The sequence below is a fragment of the Aulostomus chinensis genome, chromosome 11 (assembly GCF_037954235.1).
Source record: "Aulostomus chinensis isolate RoL2024-O1b breed Wild chromosome 11, RoL_Achi_v1.0, whole genome shotgun sequence".
Classification (NCBI taxonomy): Eukaryota; Metazoa; Chordata; class Actinopteri; order Syngnathiformes; family Aulostomidae; genus Aulostomus; species Aulostomus chinensis.
This window is the reverse complement of record NC_141330.1, coordinates 13,781,436-13,801,933: the sequence shown is the minus strand read 5'-3', so window position 1 is coordinate 13,801,933 and position 20,498 is coordinate 13,781,436. Positions and strand designations below refer to the sequence as shown.

At 42.3% G+C, this 20,498-nt stretch overlaps 1 protein-coding gene across 11 annotated transcripts in view; it reads left to right on the top strand.

The window, feature by feature from the left end:
• LOC147253495 (uncharacterized) overlaps positions 1-20,498 on the top strand; it is a 35,069-nt gene that overhangs the window by 12,896 nt on the left and 1,675 nt on the right. For 4 of the 11 annotated variants that reach the window (XM_086218690.1, XM_086218689.1, XM_086218688.1 and 1 more), the window contains exons 3-32: positions 102-392; positions 1,052-1,156; positions 1,256-1,374; positions 2,053-2,271; positions 2,366-2,453; positions 2,826-2,978; positions 3,707-3,804; positions 4,118-4,290; positions 4,379-4,495; positions 5,058-5,231; positions 5,403-5,537; positions 5,673-6,548; positions 7,499-7,720; positions 7,797-8,027; positions 8,121-8,345; positions 8,459-8,677; positions 8,757-8,999; positions 9,389-9,586; positions 9,695-9,928; positions 10,037-10,207; positions 10,372-10,584; positions 10,930-11,121; positions 11,676-11,866; positions 12,129-12,197; positions 12,315-12,353; positions 13,367-13,429; positions 14,944-15,123; positions 19,129-19,491; positions 19,986-20,108; positions 20,304-20,411. In XM_086218690.1, coding sequence (XP_086074816.1) covers positions 102-392; positions 1,052-1,156; positions 1,256-1,374; positions 2,053-2,271; positions 2,366-2,453; positions 2,826-2,978; positions 3,707-3,804; positions 4,118-4,290; positions 4,379-4,495; positions 5,058-5,231; positions 5,403-5,537; positions 5,673-6,548; positions 7,499-7,720; positions 7,797-8,027; positions 8,121-8,345; positions 8,459-8,677; positions 8,757-8,999; positions 9,389-9,586; positions 9,695-9,928; positions 10,037-10,207; positions 10,372-10,584; positions 10,930-11,121; positions 11,676-11,866; positions 12,129-12,197; positions 12,315-12,353; positions 13,367-13,429; positions 14,944-15,123; positions 19,129-19,491; positions 19,986-20,108; positions 20,304-20,411 — 5,832 coding nt within the window. Of the gene's footprint in view, positions 1-101; positions 393-1,051; positions 1,157-1,255; positions 1,375-2,052; positions 2,272-2,365; positions 2,454-2,825; positions 2,979-3,706; positions 3,805-4,117; positions 4,291-4,378; positions 4,496-5,057; positions 5,232-5,402; positions 5,538-5,672; positions 6,549-7,498; positions 7,721-7,796; positions 8,028-8,120; positions 8,346-8,458; positions 8,678-8,756; positions 9,000-9,388; positions 9,587-9,694; positions 9,929-10,036; positions 10,208-10,371; positions 10,585-10,929; positions 11,122-11,675; positions 11,867-12,128; positions 12,198-12,314; positions 12,354-13,366; positions 13,430-14,943; positions 15,124-17,013; positions 17,305-19,128; positions 19,492-19,985; positions 20,109-20,303; positions 20,412-20,498 lie in introns of those variants that run through there. The other 7 variants (XM_086218683.1, XM_086218684.1, XM_086218691.1 and 4 more) reach the window with 7 other exon arrangements.

Below are 20,498 nucleotides of genomic sequence, written 5' to 3'. Positions count from 1 at the left end.
GCATCAGTAAAATATCAGTTATGTTGCCGTCTATTCTCAGTGACACGGTTTATCACCTTCTCTTTTTTTGACCTTTCTAACTTTCTTGATGACTCTTGCAGCAGGTGGAGGAACACAAGGAAGAAGCTGAGATAACGAAGGAGCCGGACATAGTTGAAGAAGAGAAGGAGGAGGAGGAGGAGGAGAAAGAGAAGACAGAGGAAGAGCCAGAAGAAGAGAAGAAGGAAGCAAAGGGAGAAAAGAAGGCGAAGGAGCTGGCAAAGAAGGACAAGCCTGCAAAAGAGAAGAAAACTGAGAAGAAGACAGAAGACGCCAAAGGCCCCAAACGACAGAAAACCATGCAGTGCAAAGTCACCTTACTGGACGACACTCCGTTTGAGTGTGAGCTCGATGTAAGACATCCCCCGTGTTCCGTTACAAGGCTGTAGTTCTGTTTCCATTTCCTGTTTCCATTCCATCACATGAAGATGGATTTTTGGAATTAAATATGAACACAGTCTGACTGAAATTGCACTTTTCACGTCAGACTATTACACCTGATCATACAAAAATGGAATCAAGCAACTCTCGGCTCCTAATGGATCGGTGCATTTTCTGTGGATCCACTGTGGTGTTAACTGACTCTGTGGTCCTAGCCTGCTCACTCGCAGGCGTCCCTCAACAAAGCTGGTGTTTCTCTTTATCCTTCTTTAGGAGCCAGGCCCGCTGTTTGATTTCCACGTTTGTCGGTTCAGATCAAAGCTGCCATCAAAGCGTATTAATTAGTGGAGATTTACTGTCTGAATTCTGATTGGATGTTTGAGTGTTTCTCAAGGACTTGTCTTTTTTTGAACCAGTTTTTACACTCACATTCAAATATTACACAGGAGCAAGTTGGCTTCAGCTCACAGTCGAATCTTTCAACGTTGCTCTTGGAAAAGGAAGGTTGTTTAATACACAACACAGTGATTCTATGCTCACAAGCCCCAACCACACACACGCGCGCACAAATACACACACACCACATTAATGACCTCTCTGTCTCTCTCGTTCTGCATCTCTCTTCATTTAGAAACATGCTAAAGGGCAAGAACTTCTTACAAAAGTGTGTGATCACCTCAACCTGCTGGAGAAAGATTACTTTGGCCTAGCTCACTGGGAAACGCCCACCAACAAGGTTTGTTCATTTTTACACCCCACATTGCAGTGTGCGGTTTTTGTCTTTGTTGTTTGTGAGCAGTTTGTAATTTTTTTTCCTCTCCCAATATTTTCTCAGACTTGGTTGGAACCGACCAAGGAGATCCGTAAACAAGTTTCAGGTGCTGTCTATGAGTTTACATTCAACATTAAGTTCTACCCTCCTGACCCGGCACAGCTCACCGAAGACCTCACCAGGTAAGAGCTACTTCAAATTCAAATAAGACGGTCAATTCTGACATGGTTTCATCGGATTTAATCAGAAGGATGATGTCGTTATGTGAAATATGAAGCTAGAGCCAGGGAACAGATAGCTTAACAGAAAGTTTTATAACTACCAACCAACCAATCTCAGGATAGTGATATTCACTGCCTCCAGTGGATGTTCATCAAGAAATAGTCATTACTTATCTATGAATCAAGCCCTTAAACCCCATACTGTGATACATGTACCGCAAAGATATACAGTTAGGTGTTTTGCGAAGAAATACTAAACACCCTCGCAAAATCCTCCTTAAAAATAAACCAGTATTTTATGCTTTCTACACCCCCATCCTGCAAAGACCTGCTCCTTCTTTTCCACTGACCCTGAAAATTTTGGGGATCAGTGGATGAAGCAAACAAGACACAGAATGTGTTGATTAGCAAACAATAAAGGTGCTGTTCTGCTTTGTTAGCACTGAAAAGAGCCCTGCCAGCTGTTTCCTTTGGTTTGTAGTATTTATGCTAAGCTTAGATAACTGCTTTCTCTTGCTGTATATTAAGTCTACAGATGAGACAGTTTTTGAACCTCTTCTCCGATCACTTCAGTAAAACGTGTGATAATGAATAATGTTTTAAGTATTAAGCTAATATTTGTTTCCACATCTTCTCCAGGTACTTCCTGTGCCTCCAGCTGAGGAAGGACATCATGCAGGGTGTTCTCCCGTGTTCCTTTGTCACGCTCTCCCTGCTGGGCTCCTACACAGCACAGTCAGAGCTGGGAGAGTATGACCCAGAAGTCCATGCTGCAGATTACGTTAAAGATCTAAGTCTGGCACCTGGACAAAGCAAAGAGTTGGAGGAAAAGGTGATGGAGCTTCATCGCACATACAGGTAAGCCCACGGCAAGGCTGTAGATGAGAGGAACTGTGAATCTTGTGAGACATTAGTATTAGTAAAGCTTTGACGTCTCCTCTATGTTTGAAAGGTCAATGAGTCCAGCTCAAGCGGACATGCTGTTTCTGGAAAACGCCAAGAAACTTGCCATGTATGGCGTGGACCTGCATCAAGCAAAGGTTGGTTTTCTTTGATTAATAATTGTACACATGCAGAAAAATGCTTTGCAGCTGAACTCATGGTGAATGGTTTTCATGTAAAATCAAAAATGTCATGGTTCAAATATGCCTCAATGTACTTTCATATTTAAAATGATGCATCTCGTCATTTTATGATGCCCTCTTGTATAACATCAGTAGCATCCAGATTTTAATTACAAAATTGATGTTAGCCACCTCTCAGTGAATAGAAGAGATTAATAAAACGACGAACTCCATGACCTCATACTGTGAGAAAGTCTGCCTCCCTGTGGCCATCGTTTGTAAAAAGCAGCTTTCGTTATTATTGTCCATGAATGTGATAACTTCTTCCCCCTTTCTTTGTGAATGCAGGATCTTGATGGTGTGGACATTACACTGGGGGTTTGCTCCAGTGGCCTGATGGTTTACAAGGACAAGCTGAGAATCAACCGTTTCCCTTGGCCCAAAGTTCTCAAGATCTCTTATAAACGCAGCAGCTTCTTCATTAAGATTCGGCCATCCGAGGTAAATCAACTTTTACATTCTGTCCAAGGTTTGAAGGGGTGCATTTTCTTCCTCCTGATCACCCGTCTATCATTGTACTATGGACATAGAATTATGTAAAGAACAACTTGTAACCTTTTTTTCTTTTTTTCTACTTTGAATTAAGTTTTCAGTGCCTTGTCCATGTTGGACGGGAATGGGCACTAATTCGCTCATACAATGTCCCAGGAATATAAGCTCTGATGGTTCTTTTCTTGTTATCAAGACATAGAAATAGATTTTGAGATCATGAAATTTGAAATTTAAAAAAAAAAATGTAACTGAGATACATGAACATTATACTGCAGCTTTCATCTTAAAAAAAAACTTTCCTTGATTTGCAAAAAGATGAAGAATATCATGGATGACAAAGAAAAATCCTTTATTAAAAAATAACATATATAACTAATAAGAGCACTGTTAATGCCTGGTCAACAAGCACAACTGGCAAGAGTCAGAGTTCCATTATCTTTACCAATCCCTTGTATTGGATTGTAATTATTGTTACATTTTTTTTATGTCCGTTAACTTTGTTTTTTGTTTTTGTTTTGAAATACTTCAGTTAAATATAATTGTAGTTTGAATGGGCAGGTTGTTCATTCACCCCAGCTCGGGATGAAAGTCATGTTTCATGCTGTGCAGCCGACTAATGTGATCAACCTAATGTCATTACATTCGACTTTGACCCTACATTCCTTCACATTCTACAGCAGGAGCAGTACGAAAGCACAATCGGTTTCAAACTGCCCAATTACAAAGCCTCCAAGAAGTTGTGGAAAGTGTGCGTAGAGCACCACACCTTTTTCAGGTAAGATGTGTCCTCTTTTGACTGTCATTGCACTGCTTGGCAGCAAAGGTCTTTCGGGTTCTCTGTGTCCCCTGGATAATTGGCTAACTGCTACTTAATTCCTGTATTGGCTCCCTGCAAGGTTAGCAGCTACAGTGTCATGACCCTAACTTTAGAATGAACCCTGATCGAGCAAAGACAAAGGGTGAAGTTGTTCGCTAACCTAGTTACATAACAGCGCCAATTTTGGAGTTCAATATCATGTAATACTCATTTTGAACCTCTGGCACAGAGCATCTGATGATTAAATGAACTCAATGTGTCTGTCTTGCAGGGTTCCCACTGTTGAACCCCCCTCATCTCGTCGCTTCCTCGTCTTGGGTTCCAAGTTCAGGTACAGCGGACGTACTCAGGCACAGACCCGCCAGGCCAGCTCCATGATTGACCGTCCAGCCCCTCGCTTCACACGCTCCGCAAGCAAGCGTCTGTCCCGCAATCTTGATGGTGGTACGTGCCAACATGTCAAGCCTTAGCATTAAACAACACACTTAATTGCTCTGGATAAATTCTTCTTTGGCATGTTCCACTCCTGCAGCTGGAGATGAGACTCTCCAGCCCCTACAACAACTCACAGCATTAACTAGGTGTGAGGTTGATGACTGGTCACAGATGCTGGCCTCTGACAAAGCTCAGCTGTCTCCAGATTTTACAGGTACCCGGAACTGTGTGGAGCTTCCCCAGCACTATTTTGGCACTGTTCTTGCTTACTAATGGCTTCATCGCATCATCGCGCTGTCCATTCGCGTTAATTTGCTTCGTATTGACTGACAAACATGGCCTGTCACCTTTTACATAGATGGTTCACTTGTCAGAAAAGTGACATCTTCACCCATCTTTTTCTTTCCCTGGCATGATCCCAGGGTGGCTTTGGTCACTGTTCCCTGAAGGAGAATGTTTTTCTTCACTTTGTTAACTCACATAGCCTTGAGGATGCTGCTCTGCAGTTTTTGGCTTTCTCAGAAGTTGTGGCTTGATGTTTGTTGCACTGCAGCTTTCATTTGCTCATATGGTTGTAGCTTCATGTTCAGCATCTTAACCCGACGTATCACAGCTTCATTGAGTCGAAGTTGCTCTTTTCATTTGCTCTTGCTATGACGGATGTAGCATATGTGCTACGTGACCATCTCAGACATCATTGAGCTTTGTACTAACCAGGGCTTACTGGATTCACTTGAAGCGCCTTGAAGCGTTGACAGCCGCTACCATGTCTTCAGCAGAACCATCAGTCACCTGGCTGGACAACCTGACTGACTCTGAAACCTTCACCCAGACACTCTCCCGGCTTTCATCTGATGCGTACAGGGTAAAGGAAGATGAGTGGTCTGCCCTTCTCCTGCGACATCCTCCTTTTCCCTTTTTTCCACCCTTTGATTTTGCAAAAGAGCCAGGTACAAGCGCATGTAACGCCCATCCGCGTCATGCAACATTTGCGTTAATTTTGCAGCTTTCCAGAAAGAATTTTCGATTGTTGTTGCACTCCTGAGTTTTTTCAGACATCTGTTTCTGTTTGTGTGTTTGTCTATTTGGTCTGCAATTGCTTTCTTCCCTCATATTGTCAGCTAAGATCAGCTTGGCAAAAAAAAGCTCCATGGACAGGCTCTTGCAGCCATCACTGGAACAGCAAGACGATTGGTTCCTCTACTTTGACCAATTCGTCGGCCGATCCATTTTTGATCATTTTGATAAATATCCAAGTGAGTGCCTTGTTGTGGAATAATATTACCTGCAAATATTTTTACATTCTGAACGTGCAAAAATAAACCAACCCGCATTATTAATCCCGACTTTAGGTTGTGAATAATGAAAAGTTTTACCTCTGCTCCTCCCAGTCCCTCCTCCAGCCCAGGTCAAGCTCCAGGTGAAGGAAGAGCAGAGTATGACAGAGCAAGAGGAGGTCACTGAGAGGCTGAGCGGAACGTTGGTGTTGGTCAAGAAACTGAAAGAGATGGATGTGTTAGAAAAGAAGCTGAAGGATGTGAAGGATTTAGAGGAAAGACTCCAGGAAGTAGATAATATGGCAGAGAAACTCCAGGAAGTAATAGAAGAGGAACTGGGGAAAGAAGAAGTTGCAAAGTTGTTAGAGGAGGAGAGAGAGTTAGAGCAGAAAGAAGTAAAAGAAAGTGAAACACTAACACAAACAGTGGTGAAAAAATCAGTCAGGAGAGTGAAAACTGAAGAGGAAGGTGAGGTGGATGAATTAGAGGAGCAGATAAAGGAAGTATTTTTGAAAGGCCTGTTGCCAGAGGAGGAGGAGAAGGTGGAGGAGAAGGCTGAGATGAAGGAGGAGGAGAGCGAAAAAGAGCCCACGGATACAAGTCTGTTAGATGATCGGACTCGTATCAGACTAAATCAGATAGAAAAGGAATGGCGCGAGGAAATGGAGGAGAAGTTTGGTTCTCCAGATGTCACCACTTCTGTAGTAACATACCAGAAGGTGACATGGACTAAGAAGAGTGTGACTATAGCAGAGGAGACAGAGCAGCAGATGGGAGACATGGAAGATTTGCAAGGACAGACTGGGGGAATAATAGAAAACAAGTTAGTTGAGGAAAAGATTTGGCGAAAGACAGAAATACGAGAGGAGAAGAGAGAAGGGGAGGCTACAGAGAAGCTGGAGACTGGAGATCAATCTCAGGTTGAAGAAAAGGATATCTGGTTCACGCTTTTTGATCGCCCTCCATACACAGCTGTTTTCATACGTCCAGGTAAAGTATGGGACTATACCACTTGAGCTTGCTGCCTATAAAGAAACTTATTACAATAAGTAATGATGTTGCCAGGTTGATGTAGTATCCTAATGGTGCACCTCTTGAAGGAACATGCCAGCCTCTTAGGAAATACCCGACGTTTTCCCAAAGGTAGATCATAATAATAGATCCCCTTCTCTCCTCTGCCTTAGGGAGCTGAGAGCCAAAGACACCAACTGGCTGCTAGTTAATTTAGCACAACGAATGGTGGTGGATGGGAAAAGTTAGCATGCCTCTGTCAAAGGTCATCAAATACAGCCAAAGTTTCTTATATCAATAAAACCAGGGTTGTGCAAAAATTTTGCTAGAAGACCATTTAAATGTCGTTGCATTTTAGAATCCTACACTTGGTTGAAACTACTTTCGTGATCAAAAGGCACCTCAAAAACTCTATTATAACTTCGGCCAACAGGATAAAACTTTGGTTGACAACTAGAAATATTACTCCTTCTATTAATGGTGGCCAACTTTGTAAGCGAGGACGACTTGATGACTTTTGACAGAGGGATGCTAACCCACCCACTGCCATTCATTGTGCTGAGCTAACTAGCGCTGAGCTGATCTCTCTGGGTCTCAGCTGTCTAATGCAGCACCAAGGAGATAAGGGTCTCTATCTTCTTGTCTGGGGAAGACAGCAAAGAAAGATATTTCATATTTCAACAGTTGGCATATTCCTTTAAAAATTCAAGTAGCTAAACTTACTTTTTGATCCGTTTTTTGATATTTTACTACCATGATACATGGATTAAGATGCTCTACAGTGCTTTTGTGCTTATTATCTTATTATATATTTTTCATTGATATAAAAGGCTTCTTGCAAGTGCCGCCTCACTCTTTGTTCGGCTTTAGATGAGCTTTGCTGAAACTTGTGTGTTCTCAGGCTTTTTGTTTCTTTACATTGATCTCAGTTACCTCAGTGGAACAAGCTGAGTTGGATGACGGAGAGTATTTCATCTCAAAGACTGTGACTACAACAGTTGAGGAGAAAAAGGCCATAATAGTAGACGAAAGAATACTAAAAGAAGTAAAATACCCACCAGAGATCCCACCACAGACCATTGCAGAAAGAGAGGACGACTGGTTTGTTTTGCTGGATGTTGTTGCCAGACAAACAACCTATGTACCACCAGGTACTGCAAAATCCTGTTTGCTGCTTTTCTTTTATTGCCTTTTATTATACTTAATACTTCCCTCCACTTTTATCAGTCACCATGATGGAACCAGTCCAGATGGAGGCAGAAAGTTTTGTCTCTGAAGTTGAAAGTGTGATGGAAGAAGAGATTAGGGAAGTACAAGTAGTGCTTGAAGAAAAGCTGATAAAAGAAGAGCCTCTGAGACGTCTTGAAGAAATCCCACGACAGCTAGTGAGAGAGCGAGATGATGACTGGTTTGTGTTGCTGGATGTTGCGCCGAGAAAAGCATCTTATGTACCACCAGGTACTGGTAAAAAAAAAAAAAAGTCAAGTTTGATGCTTTGCAGAAGCCCATATTGCTTTTATTGCACTTAATACTTCTCTCCACTCATCTTAGTTACCTCGAAGGTGCCAGTCCAGATGGAGGCAGAAAGTTCTGTCTCTCAGTTTGCAACCACAATGGAAAAGGAGATTAGGGAAGTGTTACTTGAAGAGACAGAGATAATTGAAGAGGCACCAAGACGTCCTGAAGAAATCCCGCAGCAGCTAGTGAGAAAGCGAGATGATGACTGGTTTGTGTTGCTGGATGTTGCTCCTAGAGAAACATCTTATGTACCACCAGGTACTGCTAAAATGCCCTGTGCTGATTCACAGCTTGCTAGCACTCTTGTTCCTACATTCCCTCTGCAGCCCACAGCATCTGATTTTTTTTTTTAAATGTTTCTTTTGTCCTAGCGGCTGTTGAAGCATCTGTTAAAGAAGGTGTCTCTGTGGTTGAAGAGACAGCAGTTGAGCAGCAAGAAAAACAAGCAGCAGTTGTAGTAGTCGAAGAATCACAAATAAAAGAAAAGCAAGAGGAATTCATAGCACTGCCACAGGCTAGAAAAGAAATACAAGATGATTGGTATTTGCTTCTGGATGTTCCCAGAAGAGAACTATCATTTGTTCCACCAGGTATTGCTAACTTTTCCCCATCAGCTCTTCCTCAATCCTTTTTATGAAGGTTTAATAACTTAATTTTTTTTTTCATTAGTGGTCGTTGCTGAGTCTGTTCAGGTTATTCCTGAAGAAAGCATTTCTACTGTGGTTCAAGAAGTAGTAGTGGAGTCCAGGACAGAGGTCATAGTTCAAGAGGGCAAAGAGCAGACAGAGGACATGAAGCTTCCCATGACAACATATCCAGAGCAGAAAATATCCCAGCCAGTCAGAGAAAGAGATGACGACTGGTTTCTGCTGCTGGATGCTGTTGCCAGAGAAACCGCCTATGTACCTCCAGGTACCTGCATTCCTCAAATCTGTCTTTCACACACGCTATTGCAACAAAAGTTGGACTCCTTTCAACAGACTCCTCAACTACAATTCCTTCTAGCTACCTTTACTGTCACATTATTCTGATAATGGCAATATTCTGTATTTGGTAAGGGTCATATTAAGAGTCAGTTGGATTGATGGAGTTTTCAAAATGTTGAATTCTTAGATAAAGACATTTTTTATACGCCGATATTAGTTGGATTTCAGGAAACATATTTTGGACAGGGAACTTGCATTTGGCCATTCTTATGTCAAGCCCAGCTACATTCATTAATATGGCTGCAAAAGCAACAGTTAAACAATCAGATCCTTCACTCCTTACTGACACTGAAGTACAAATTTGGTCTGTTTCAGTCACTCCTTCAGCACCACCTAAACTCTATCCAGCATTTCCACCTCCAATTGAAGTGAAACGTAAAGAGCAGAAACTGCCGCAGGTTGATTTTGACCAGTTGAGACAGCAGCCATCCCAGCCACTGCTGCCGGGGAGGGATGATGACTGGTTTGTGCTGCTTGATGCTGATCGTGAGGAAGCAGTTATACTACCACCAGGTATACTGACAGAGGCATATTTCCCCACGTTTACTCTTCAGTCCATTAGTTTTGAATGAGTATGTGATGGATACGCAAGTGTTGCTCAGCTCCTGGTATTGTCTGCAGTTGCTCCAGTTGAAATAATTCCAGATATGAGGAGGACATCAGAGGGTCAGGTGACAACCACTGAGACTCCAACATGGCAGAAGATGATAATTGGTATGGACAGCAGGCAAGATGAAGCACGCCTGTCTGAAATAAGACTGAGTCCAATTGCACCAACACCGCAGATACAAAGAGATGATGATTGGTTCACCCTGTTTGATGTCATCCGAGAAAAGCCTGTTGCCATACCACCAGGTATCTAACAAAAGATGGCCATGTACACTGGTCATTTAAGTGGTGGCTTATTAATCTCTCCAGTTTTAAACAGTTCAAGTTTAACGAGCGTCCATGTTATTATTTCAGTTGCCGTGGTTGAGCGTTATGTGGATGTGGTGGCAGAAACTCAACTGACACAAAAATTCATCACGGAGGATTTGAGACCATCAGTGAAGCTGGTGGAAGTTAAACCACTACAGCCAAGAAAGTTGGATGATGACTGGTTTGTGCTCCTAGATGTTGCAATAAAAGCACCAGGTATGCTGCTGTTTATAGTCAGCGTGAGATGGAATGAGACAGAAATGAACAGTCCTGTAAATCATTTGTTTTGTTTTGACTGAGAAGACGATACTTCAAAGTCATATCCGTCACATTTGTGGCTGAGGTCGATTGAAGTTTTCTTTGTGTTTGTGTGGGTTTAGCATCAATGGCTCCGGTGGAACCTGTCCGAACATACCCGGAAATACCAACATATAAAAAGGTTTCAATCCTAGATCAGAGAGTGCAGCAGCGAATTAGTGTAGAGGAACAGATGTGGTGGCAGGACAAGATGGTGCAGCAGAAACCACATCCAGCAGTGAGAGAGGTGGAGGATGATTGGTTTATTCTTCTCGACGTGGCCCCAAAGAAATCAGGTATTCAATCCGACAACATCTACAAGCGTGTCTTTTTTTGACTTTGTTTTAATAGCACATGGCGATGTTTATATTTCACCCCTGAATATCACTTTGATAATTACCCACACCTGCTGCATTCAGATTCAGAAACCTTTATTTATCCCCATGGGGGCTGTGTGCTGAGTGATTAACGCTTTGACTTGAGCTAAACACAAACTCTTTGAAAGACAAAATGCTCTTTTTGTGAAGTAGCACTTTAAGATGATGCTGTCAGTACTTCGTTGTAGATTTATGTCTCCTTTATATTTTGTACTTTCTAAAGTAGTACCTGAGCATAACCAAATAAATGTGTGTTTGTATCAGTTGCTGTCCCCGAGCGCATCCGACTCCCTGCAGCAATTCAAGCTTCAACTGCCAAGACTAAAACAAGGATTAGTATTGTTGAGACGAGACCTCAGTTTGAGAAACAAATCCTGGAGGAACGACGTCCCGTCAAACACACGCATGTCAATGATGACTGGTTTGTTCTACTAGATGTTGCCCCAAGAGAGTCAGGTATTTGGGATGTGCGGCTCACTTACGGTGACATTTTGTTTTTTTTTTGTGCGACAAAATGCTTATTAACATCAAGTTACAGCTTTGCAGCCTGTTTTAGTTCACAAGCGTTTGTTTTCTTGTGTGTTTGCGCTTAACAAATCACTTACAAGGACGTCTGTTCGCACCATTTTGCAGGTGTTACAGCTTTTAAACTCAGTGCTTCATCACTCCAGTCGCTTTGTGGCTCTTTGCTGCCCAACATCATCAACACTTGTCTCCTTCATTGGATCATAACGAGAGCTGACTGCTCTTTTTCTTTCCTTCCACTTTGTGGATATTTTAACCCTCTCTTCCTTGCTTGTCAGTATAGAAACAAATGAATATAAGGTAAAGTATGCCTCTGCAGTGTGTGTGCTTTTCTGGTCCTTCCAGGCTGGAGGTGGTAAGTATGATGTGGCTTTTTGTGCTGATTAGCCTTAAATATGTCATGGCAGCTTTTGTATCTTGTCCATTCATGATAAAAGCACCAATTTCTGTTCACTGATGGGTTTTGTCTGTATTTTTTCCGGTAGTGACCGTGCAGAGGGGCGCCCGCCCCGTCAGTGCTCCAGTCTTCTCCCAGGCTGCTCTTGCAGAGGCTGGAATCCCCATGGCCCCCTTTGACCAGCCCCAGACCTCCACACCAATTAAGTCCAGCATCAAAGAGGAAAGGAAGTTGGAGGTCACTGTAGAAACTGTTGAGCCCTCAAAAACTGAGATCAAGGTATTCAAATACTCTTTTTGCGGTTGGTCTTGTATTTTCCACAGAGCTATAAAGTTGTGTCTGTCCGTAGGAAGGCTGATGCCATTCTGAGAATGTCAATATATTTTTGGTGATGTGTCATTCTGGTGATTGCTTATTGTAGGTGATTATAACAACAAACTATTTAAAAGACATTTAATTAATTGTTTAATTTTATTATAATAAAATATGCTAATTTACTAAACAGAGATTGTTCTCTGAACTGTGTCTCTTGCTGCTGTAGCCAGCAGCGTGGAGGGTACAGAGAGCTGTAGATTCTTCACTGATATCCACCATCAATGGGGACATCCAGGTTAGTGCCAGACGCCGGCATCATACATGGAAAAAAAAAGTTTCCATTATGGCTTAAGTTGTGAATGTTAAAGCTCACAAGCGGAGGATGCTAACGTGTATCCCTCTCTCCTCCCAGTCTGAGGTGACGAGCACAGAGGTGGTTCGAATGCGAAAGGTCAGACTCTTATACTTGTGTATGTTCTCTCCGCCTCCATTCTGATGATAGTAAATGCCTTCCAGAGGGCTAATGTCACCCTCTTCTCATGTGCTTCCTGATGGCTACCTCGCCACATCTCAGAGCAAATAGCTAAACGTGAACAGCGGGGATGTCACAATACCAGATGCTTCAATTGTATCTAGAAATAACTAGAAATTTTTAAATGATGCATTTCAATCCTAACAAAGTTCGGCTACAAGCGTGGTTAGTCGTGACCACCTTAAAGATCAATCCCTTGACCATTGTGGCCAGATTCACACCTTGGGGTTCTTGAGGTTTAGCTTTTATTCACCAGCAAATACCTTCAACTTCACACACGCAGGTCTGTGTTCGCCACTGCTGTCACTTATTGATCTGTAGTTTTATTACAGATTATAGCAGCACAACACGTGTCACAAATGCTCCTGTCCACACACACACGTACGCGCCGTCTTTCTACTACGCACTCGCTAACGCTGTCTCTCACCATCATTACATATGTTACCTTGTATCTGCAGTACGTTTAATACCACAGAAACCAAGTTGGGTCATAGTTAAAGAATTTTGGTGTTGACTCTTGTGACATCCCTAGTTAAGAATCAAGCTGGTAACACTGTTACTTCAGTAAGAAAAAAAGCACTGCTTCAAATCAGACTAGACATAAATTAGCTGTTTAGATTGGTTCACAGGACATTTCATTTCTTCTCATCGCTTGCTGTGGAATGTTTTTGCATGATTTTGCACTTCTACTAAAGTGAAGCATTTTAACTTTTGTTTTATCACTCCACAGTTCTTCATTTCTTCCCTCATCGTAAGAATTAAGCCAGTTCTCTAGATATGTAGTTGCCTTGTTCTGTTAAGATCAAACTATTTTGCCTGCAGATTCCTCCTGTCTTTTATTTTAACACTTTCTTGAACTTTATAGGATGCATGTCCACAAGGAAAAACTGACACAAACCCACACTTTTTTTTGTTCTTTTCATTTTTCACAGAAAAGAGCTAAGAAAATTGAGGGTGACTCAATTTATATCAGACATAGCATTTTAATGTTGGAGGTTTGTATCCCTGCTGGAGATGTTGGTCTCTCGCTGTAGCTGTTTTCTTGCTCTTGCAACACTGGCCGCTCTTTAATATCACGCTTGGCATCTGGCATGGTTTCACCCGTTTTGACATCTGTGGATATGATTGACTGTATAGATTACTTAATAAATATGTGTGTAGTAACATGACTCTAATCCAGTTGTTCCAGGAGAGTGCTGTTAAATTTATGCACAATGCTAACGCTTTATATACAAACCAGTAAAAAATGCCGCACTTAAGAGAACACATGACCCCCCCATCATCAGTATTCTCCTGCTGCTGATTTGCACTGCCACTGTTCTACCTCCACCTTCCTTCAATTTATTATCAGTCTTCAATCTATTTTTTTTTTACGTCAGTAATGTGCTGCACTGTCCCAGCAATTATGCAAATGAGATGATTTTGACTCAAGGGTTTAAAAAATTAAAAACGCAAACCCAATTATCATACATTGATGCTGTCAAATATGAAGGGAATGACATTTGGGGAACAATTACCATGAAGTTGCTCTTTTGCACCTCTCTAGCCCATGATTAAGGCTGGGTTCAGACCAGATCAGTCAGTGCCGTATGCGTGTGACTTCAGTTGTGAACTAAATTCATCCCCCGTTTCAGAAGGTGGTGGTAAGATGACATCAACCGGTCTGTCTATCTGCTGCTCGTTGCTGAGCAGCAAAATGCTACATGGTATACCATAATGCTTCCCATCAACCCTGGTCATAATCATCAGTTTACATGATTGGCCGCATCACCTGATTTGGTCTGAATCCAGCCTAACCGTTCCTACATACTTCTAATTCACCACTAGAGCATTGTCTAAATAAATTGTGGTCTCCAAATCTTTGCTGCTGTCCATGAAGATCAACTTGATGCTAAATGTTGCCAAATCTTGTTGTTGCTTGGTCTTGGCTCATGTAAAATATTAAGTTTACATTCCTAATCAGGCTTCATCTGACTTTTCTGCTGTTGTCCCATCTGCTGCTCTTTGATTTGCTGCCTGTTTTCAAAATGTGTGTCACTGCAAACCTCACGCTATGATATACAACAGTATTGCTGTGCTATGTGGTTTATAGCTGTTCCCATGAAGAACATAATTCTGTTGATAAATCATGGCGGTGACTCATCTGAATATGATTGCTATTTTAAAAAAGCATCCAGAGTTCACTTGCATCCTGAAATGAATCGCTAATAATTTATCAAGAATCCAAATAGCGTCATAATTTAGGATAATTGTAATGTTTATCCCCTTAGAATCACTAACCTTGCTTTTGCTTTCTTGTGTAATTGGAAATAAAAAGCTCACATTTCATAATACTGAAGTCATTGATCTGTTCTATTTATCTGCCCCCCCCCAACTTCTATCTACAAATATTCCACTTTCTTTTGCCTTTCCTTTTTTCTTCCTTTCGCTATTTGTTGTCATCCTCCACTCATTACTCATTTCCTGCCATCGTCCACTCTCCTTCGCTCCTTGGCTTTCCTTCCCGCAGGAGTTCGATAAGCCTCAGGAGGACCTGCTCAGGCATCACGCCAGTATCAGCGAGCTGAAACGGAACTTCATGGAGGCTGTCCCGGAGTCCAGGCCAAGTGAATGGGAGAAGCGCCTGTCCACACACTCTCCGTTCCGCACACTTGGTATCAATGGTCAGCCTCTGCCCAGTGCAGACGGGGTAAGTCTCCCACAGTAGCCACCAAATCCATTTGACACATAATCTCTCAATTCAGGAATTGAAGGAACCAAATAAGATCGTAATCAATGAACAAAATGTGTCAATTCCTGAACTGATTGGGTCAAAGTTGCGTTTACACTATTTGTCATGGCTCTGCATCTGTCAAGATGTATGTTTGGGTAGAGAGCATCACTGCATCAGTGTGAGTGGTATGCATGGATTTGTCTTGGACCAGAAGAACCTGACGTCTTGTTTGACATTGACAATCTGGATCAGATGTCCTGTGATCAGTGGACTAAAATGAAAGAAAAGCGGCCGAGGAGGAATTCAGGCTCTTCTAGTTGGTCGTTTGGCAGTTTGAGTGTCAAGGATTGCGTGTGCATGTACAGACCTATTCAAGGCAAATAGCATGTGATAAGCAGCACATGCATGTGTGTGAGGAATGCAGTTGGAGCAGTTGAATAGGGTCTGTACTCTTGTTTTTCCACTTATCAGCGATGTGGCTGAGGCATCTTTGTGACGTGATTCCCTCTCTGAGGCGGATGCTCCTAAAGCCTGACATGTGCATGCACACAGACCTGACTTGGACATGTACTGTACTGCATGACCCAGAGATGACCACTCCCTTCAGGATTTGTTCTCACGCTGAGAAGAATTGACCTTTCCTCCCTCTTCTCTGTCCCTCCATCATTGATTAACTTCACACACATTTCACTCTGCTTTTATTATGTTTCAACTGCTGCTTACTCTTCCCCCCCTTCCATGAAGAGACAAGGTCTGATTCACAGCTGTATCAGCAGTGCAACCCGCTGTAACTAGTTAATCCAGGGTTCATACATCCACGGGAAAAAAAACCTGGGAAAATCATGGGATTTAAGAATTGTAATTTGAAAAGTTGTATTTCACAGGCCTGGGAAGGTTTTTTTGAAAAATAAATAAAGCTAAAAAATCATGGAAGTTTTCTTCCCAGTGGTTCACATTAATTTACTCAGCCTTAATGTAGAACAGATCCACACTGGTCTATTTTCACATGGCAGTAACAATAATTGATAGTGCCTGAAACTTGCCTGGAAAATGTTGAAACGTAATGGAAATTCATCGGTAGATATGTTTACCAACGTGGACAATTTTGTTTTTGGCGTGAATAAAAATGAGAACAACCGAAAATATACACAGCTACTTTTACAGTTGCGTAATATCAGCTTCCACCTATAGGATGGTGGGACAGTCTTAAAACAGAGGACATGCGAAAAACTTGAAATGCTTAAAAACATGAGCACAGGCAGCCCAAATACATCCTATAGTCTGGATGTGGAGCTGAGGTGACAGGGAAAGAAAGAGTGAGCACAACAGATTTAGAAGCTCACTTGTAAAACAGAAGGGTAATTTAATGGTTTAATGTGTTTGAACACATCATGAACTAGAGGGGAACTGGACACCTCACTTAATATAAAAATGAAAATAGATCTGCCCCAGCATTTAATGAGTCCTTGGCTCGTGCTCCACCACTGCACCAACTTTTTTCAGAATTGCACTAACAGACGCGACACATTTGCTTAGATGAGGTGCTACAAGTGTGGATGACTTCCTGTCTTTTCGATTTTAGGTGAGATGTGTAATAGTCCATGGAAATGAGTTAAATGCATGTTAAAATGCACGTGTTCATGTTTCCATGCCGAACAATAAAACTTACTATCAAAACCACATTTATCTTCGATAAATGTTTGCCATGATATATCAGATTTTTTATTTTTTTTATTTATTTTGCATTTTCCAAAAACTCAACACTGGCTTTTATACAAGTTCAATTCAATTGCCAGGCACTGCAGAAATGTCAAAATTCCTCCCTCTCATCTCTCTCCCTCCTACTCCTCCTCCTCCTCCCCTCAGTTTGTCATCCGCCTCCCGCGTGGCCCTCTGCTAGACTTCTACTCCAAACGCAGCTGAGGGGTGGGGGGGGCACTTGGACCCCGTGGAAATATCCCACACAGGTGCGAGTGTGACACCCGCGGAGACTGCACCCAGTCACCTTCCCATCAACCTCTTCTAGCTTTCTCTTCTCCTCCTCTTCCTCCTTCGCCTCCTCTGCTACGACATCACTGTAGTATTCTTCATTTCTCATCTTCTACTCCCCACAAGAAGCTGCCTTTTTTTTTTTCTTTCCTGCAGCCTGTGGAACAAGACCATCACCCTCTCTGACCACCCCTCCCCCCCACCACCACCACACCACTACAATTCAATTAATCCAGCCACAAACAGACTTACTCTCCAGAGACTGGTTAGAACTGGAAATGAACTGATCCTTTCATGTCTGTTGGGACTCTATAAATACTCAACAGCGGACTTTTATCTGGGAGGTTTTTAAAGTCAGCCCGTATCACTTTGAGCCTGCTTTTATACACGTTTTGAGGTAAATTTATATTGTCTTCAGTAAGCCGATCACTGTGGTGTGATTTTTACAATATATACTTGTTCCTGAATGCACATGAAGTAAACATGAGAAATCAGTAATTGCATCTGGTTACTGGAAAAAAAAAGAATCATTATTCCTTCATCGCAGTCGATTATTTCTGTGATATTGGAACCCTTGAGGCAGCTTCATTAAGAATAAAACACAACAGCCTCTTTGTCCTTCACAAGTGTTTGGAAAGGCAGTGATGTAGCAACTGCAAGAGACTTCTGTTGCATGACTTTTTAACCAAAGAATAAAAGGTATTCCATATAACACCTCATATCTTTGTTTGTTCATTTGAGGGATTGTGGATTGTATCAGTGAAAGATCAGAAACTGTTCATGGCAGCCTGTCAGAAGCATGTGATTTTTTATTTTTTTCTGTTGAAAGAAAAATGAAACGGAAAATATTCCTTTCCATTTTGATGCATACAGACTTATATTCACGGCTGAAATATGCAGCTAAACCTGTGTTCAGTATCCATATTATTTGGATTTTAGTCTGTGGAAATGGGTTGATAGACGATTGTGGCCATGAGGAAGTGTCTGCAACTATGATTTGTTAAAATGTGGGATTGTAATTTATACTTCTTTCATCTAATCTAAGATTTAAAAAAATCCAATGCTCATAGATCTGCAGTACCTCATAAAATGGATACTGTTTATCTACCATTTGCATAGTAATACATTTTTAAAGGAACACGCCAACATTTACTCCTCTCTCCTCTGTGCTGTATTAGAGAGCTGTGACCAGCTGACCGCTTGTTAGCTTAGCACAATGAATGGTAGTAGATGGTAAGTGTTAGCATACTAATCAAAAGTCACCAAAAAAACTTTTTTTCCAAAATGGTCTTTGTATTTATTATTACTAGGGTTATACATGAGATTTGATACAGAATACCCATCAATTCAGGAGATATTTTTATTTTACAACCGTACACAGTCAGAACTACTTTCTAGTCTTGGCGAAGTGATTTGACACAACACCTCATAAGGCCTGTTGTAACTTCTTCTACTTATCGTATCTTTGTAAGAGAGGATGATTAGCATTTACCTCTGAACAAACCAAGATCCTGAACCTTAACTGTTTGAACCAAAATACACAGAGGGGGAACTACAGGTCTTGGAAGGAAAACCAAAATTAATTAAAGCAGTCATCTGGTTTCTGTCAGTAGCAGCTGCCTAGCTTACACACAGAGGGGATCTAAGTAAACATCCCTCCATCCATGTTCTATACCGCTTATACATTAAGGGTAGCAGGGAGGCTTGAGCCTATCCGGAGGCGAGGTTCACCCTGCACGGGTCGCCAGTCTGCCGCAGGGCCAGCAATTAGGGGTTCGGTATCTTGCTCAAGGACACTTCAGCATCATCACTGGGGGAAGTGAGTGCCGTACTGCCCTGGTAAATGAACATATTTCCCCAAAAGTTGGTGTGTTCCTTTAACTCATGCATACGTAAAGTATTTCTCAATGTAAATACATATTTCTGTATTTACCATGTGAGAGGGAAATCCTTCCCGGTCCCATGATCACACCATGTTATGTCTCTTTATAGAGCGTGTGTGTTAGTTCACCGCACGGCGGTTCAGAGACGAAGTCTGCACACGAGGAATCCATCAGCAACTCGGACTTGTCACACACACCCAGTGCCACCATGAGCCACACGCTTGAGCCCGATAATGTTGAGGAACAGTCATGTGACAAGGAAGAGGTTGTAGTTTTTGAGAGTTCCTTGGTGCCTGTCGTGGAGGTGGAGATGGCTCAGCTGCCACCTTCCCTCGACCTCTCTGGTAAAGCTTTAGGTGAGAGGCGGAAGGAAGAAGGATGGTATCCTGGAGTGTGTTCTGGGGGGATAGTCGGATCCTCTCCTGCCTCCTATTACAGGAGTGATGGACCACAGGTCATACGCTGCTTCCAGGTAGCCTTCCGACTCTCTTGGGGCGATGATGGTTCTCTCTCTCTTTCTCATCTTGGGCAATTTCAATGCCGCCACACTTGCTCACTCCTTTGCAGCACTGTTACAAGTTTATGAATCTGTGATGATGATTTATAGAAGTGAAATATATGATTAAATCCAACTGGCTGTGCTGCAGAGGTGTTGCACGGTGGTGTGCTGACTTTTCAGATATGGTGATGGGTCACTATGATTCTCTACACATCAACTTTCTTCTCTCGTCCAATAATTTTCGGGCTTCCTTCTGTAATTATTGGCGGTGTAAAGGAAAGTCGCAGCGGTTGTTGTTCATAAAAAAATCATAAATGAAAAGTCATTCAAAGGGCTGCTGCAGTGGGAATCAATCCTCTCTGGGAATGGCTTGGAAGGGTAATGCATGCTGGGAAGTAAACTGGTTGCCATGGCGTGCGAGGTGTCTGGTTCAACAGCCACTCATGGGGCTATGCTCCCATCCACAGCCCCCTCTGGTGCAGACCCAGACAATCACCATCACAGCTGCCTCCAACTCCTCACCCACTGGCATCACCACCACAGAGGTCCCTATCGTCCCAACCAAGACCTTCACCTATGAGTCTTCAAAGGTAGGGGGGGCCCCAGATCACCAGCACCAGACAGCACGCAGGCAGGTCCAGGAGGACCAGGCCATGGGGTCTCTAGCATGAGTGTAAAAAAGCGCTGTACCTTCCCTGCTTAAGGCCTCAGGTCACATGACCTGAAATAATAGTTCTTTTTTTTTTTGTTATTTATTTTTGTGGGTGGGGTGTGTGTGTTTGCAGATTACAGTTGATGGAACAGATGAAGACAAGGATGTCACAACTGTGTCCAGCTCCAACACCTCAGAGACCACCAGTGGCACCACAGTCACCACCACTCACATCTCAAAGGTCAACACCAGTTTCATTCTTTTTCTTGAAATTATTATTCTCTCTATTTATGTCTTTAGCTCCAAATAATGTTTTTTGTTCCCGCTA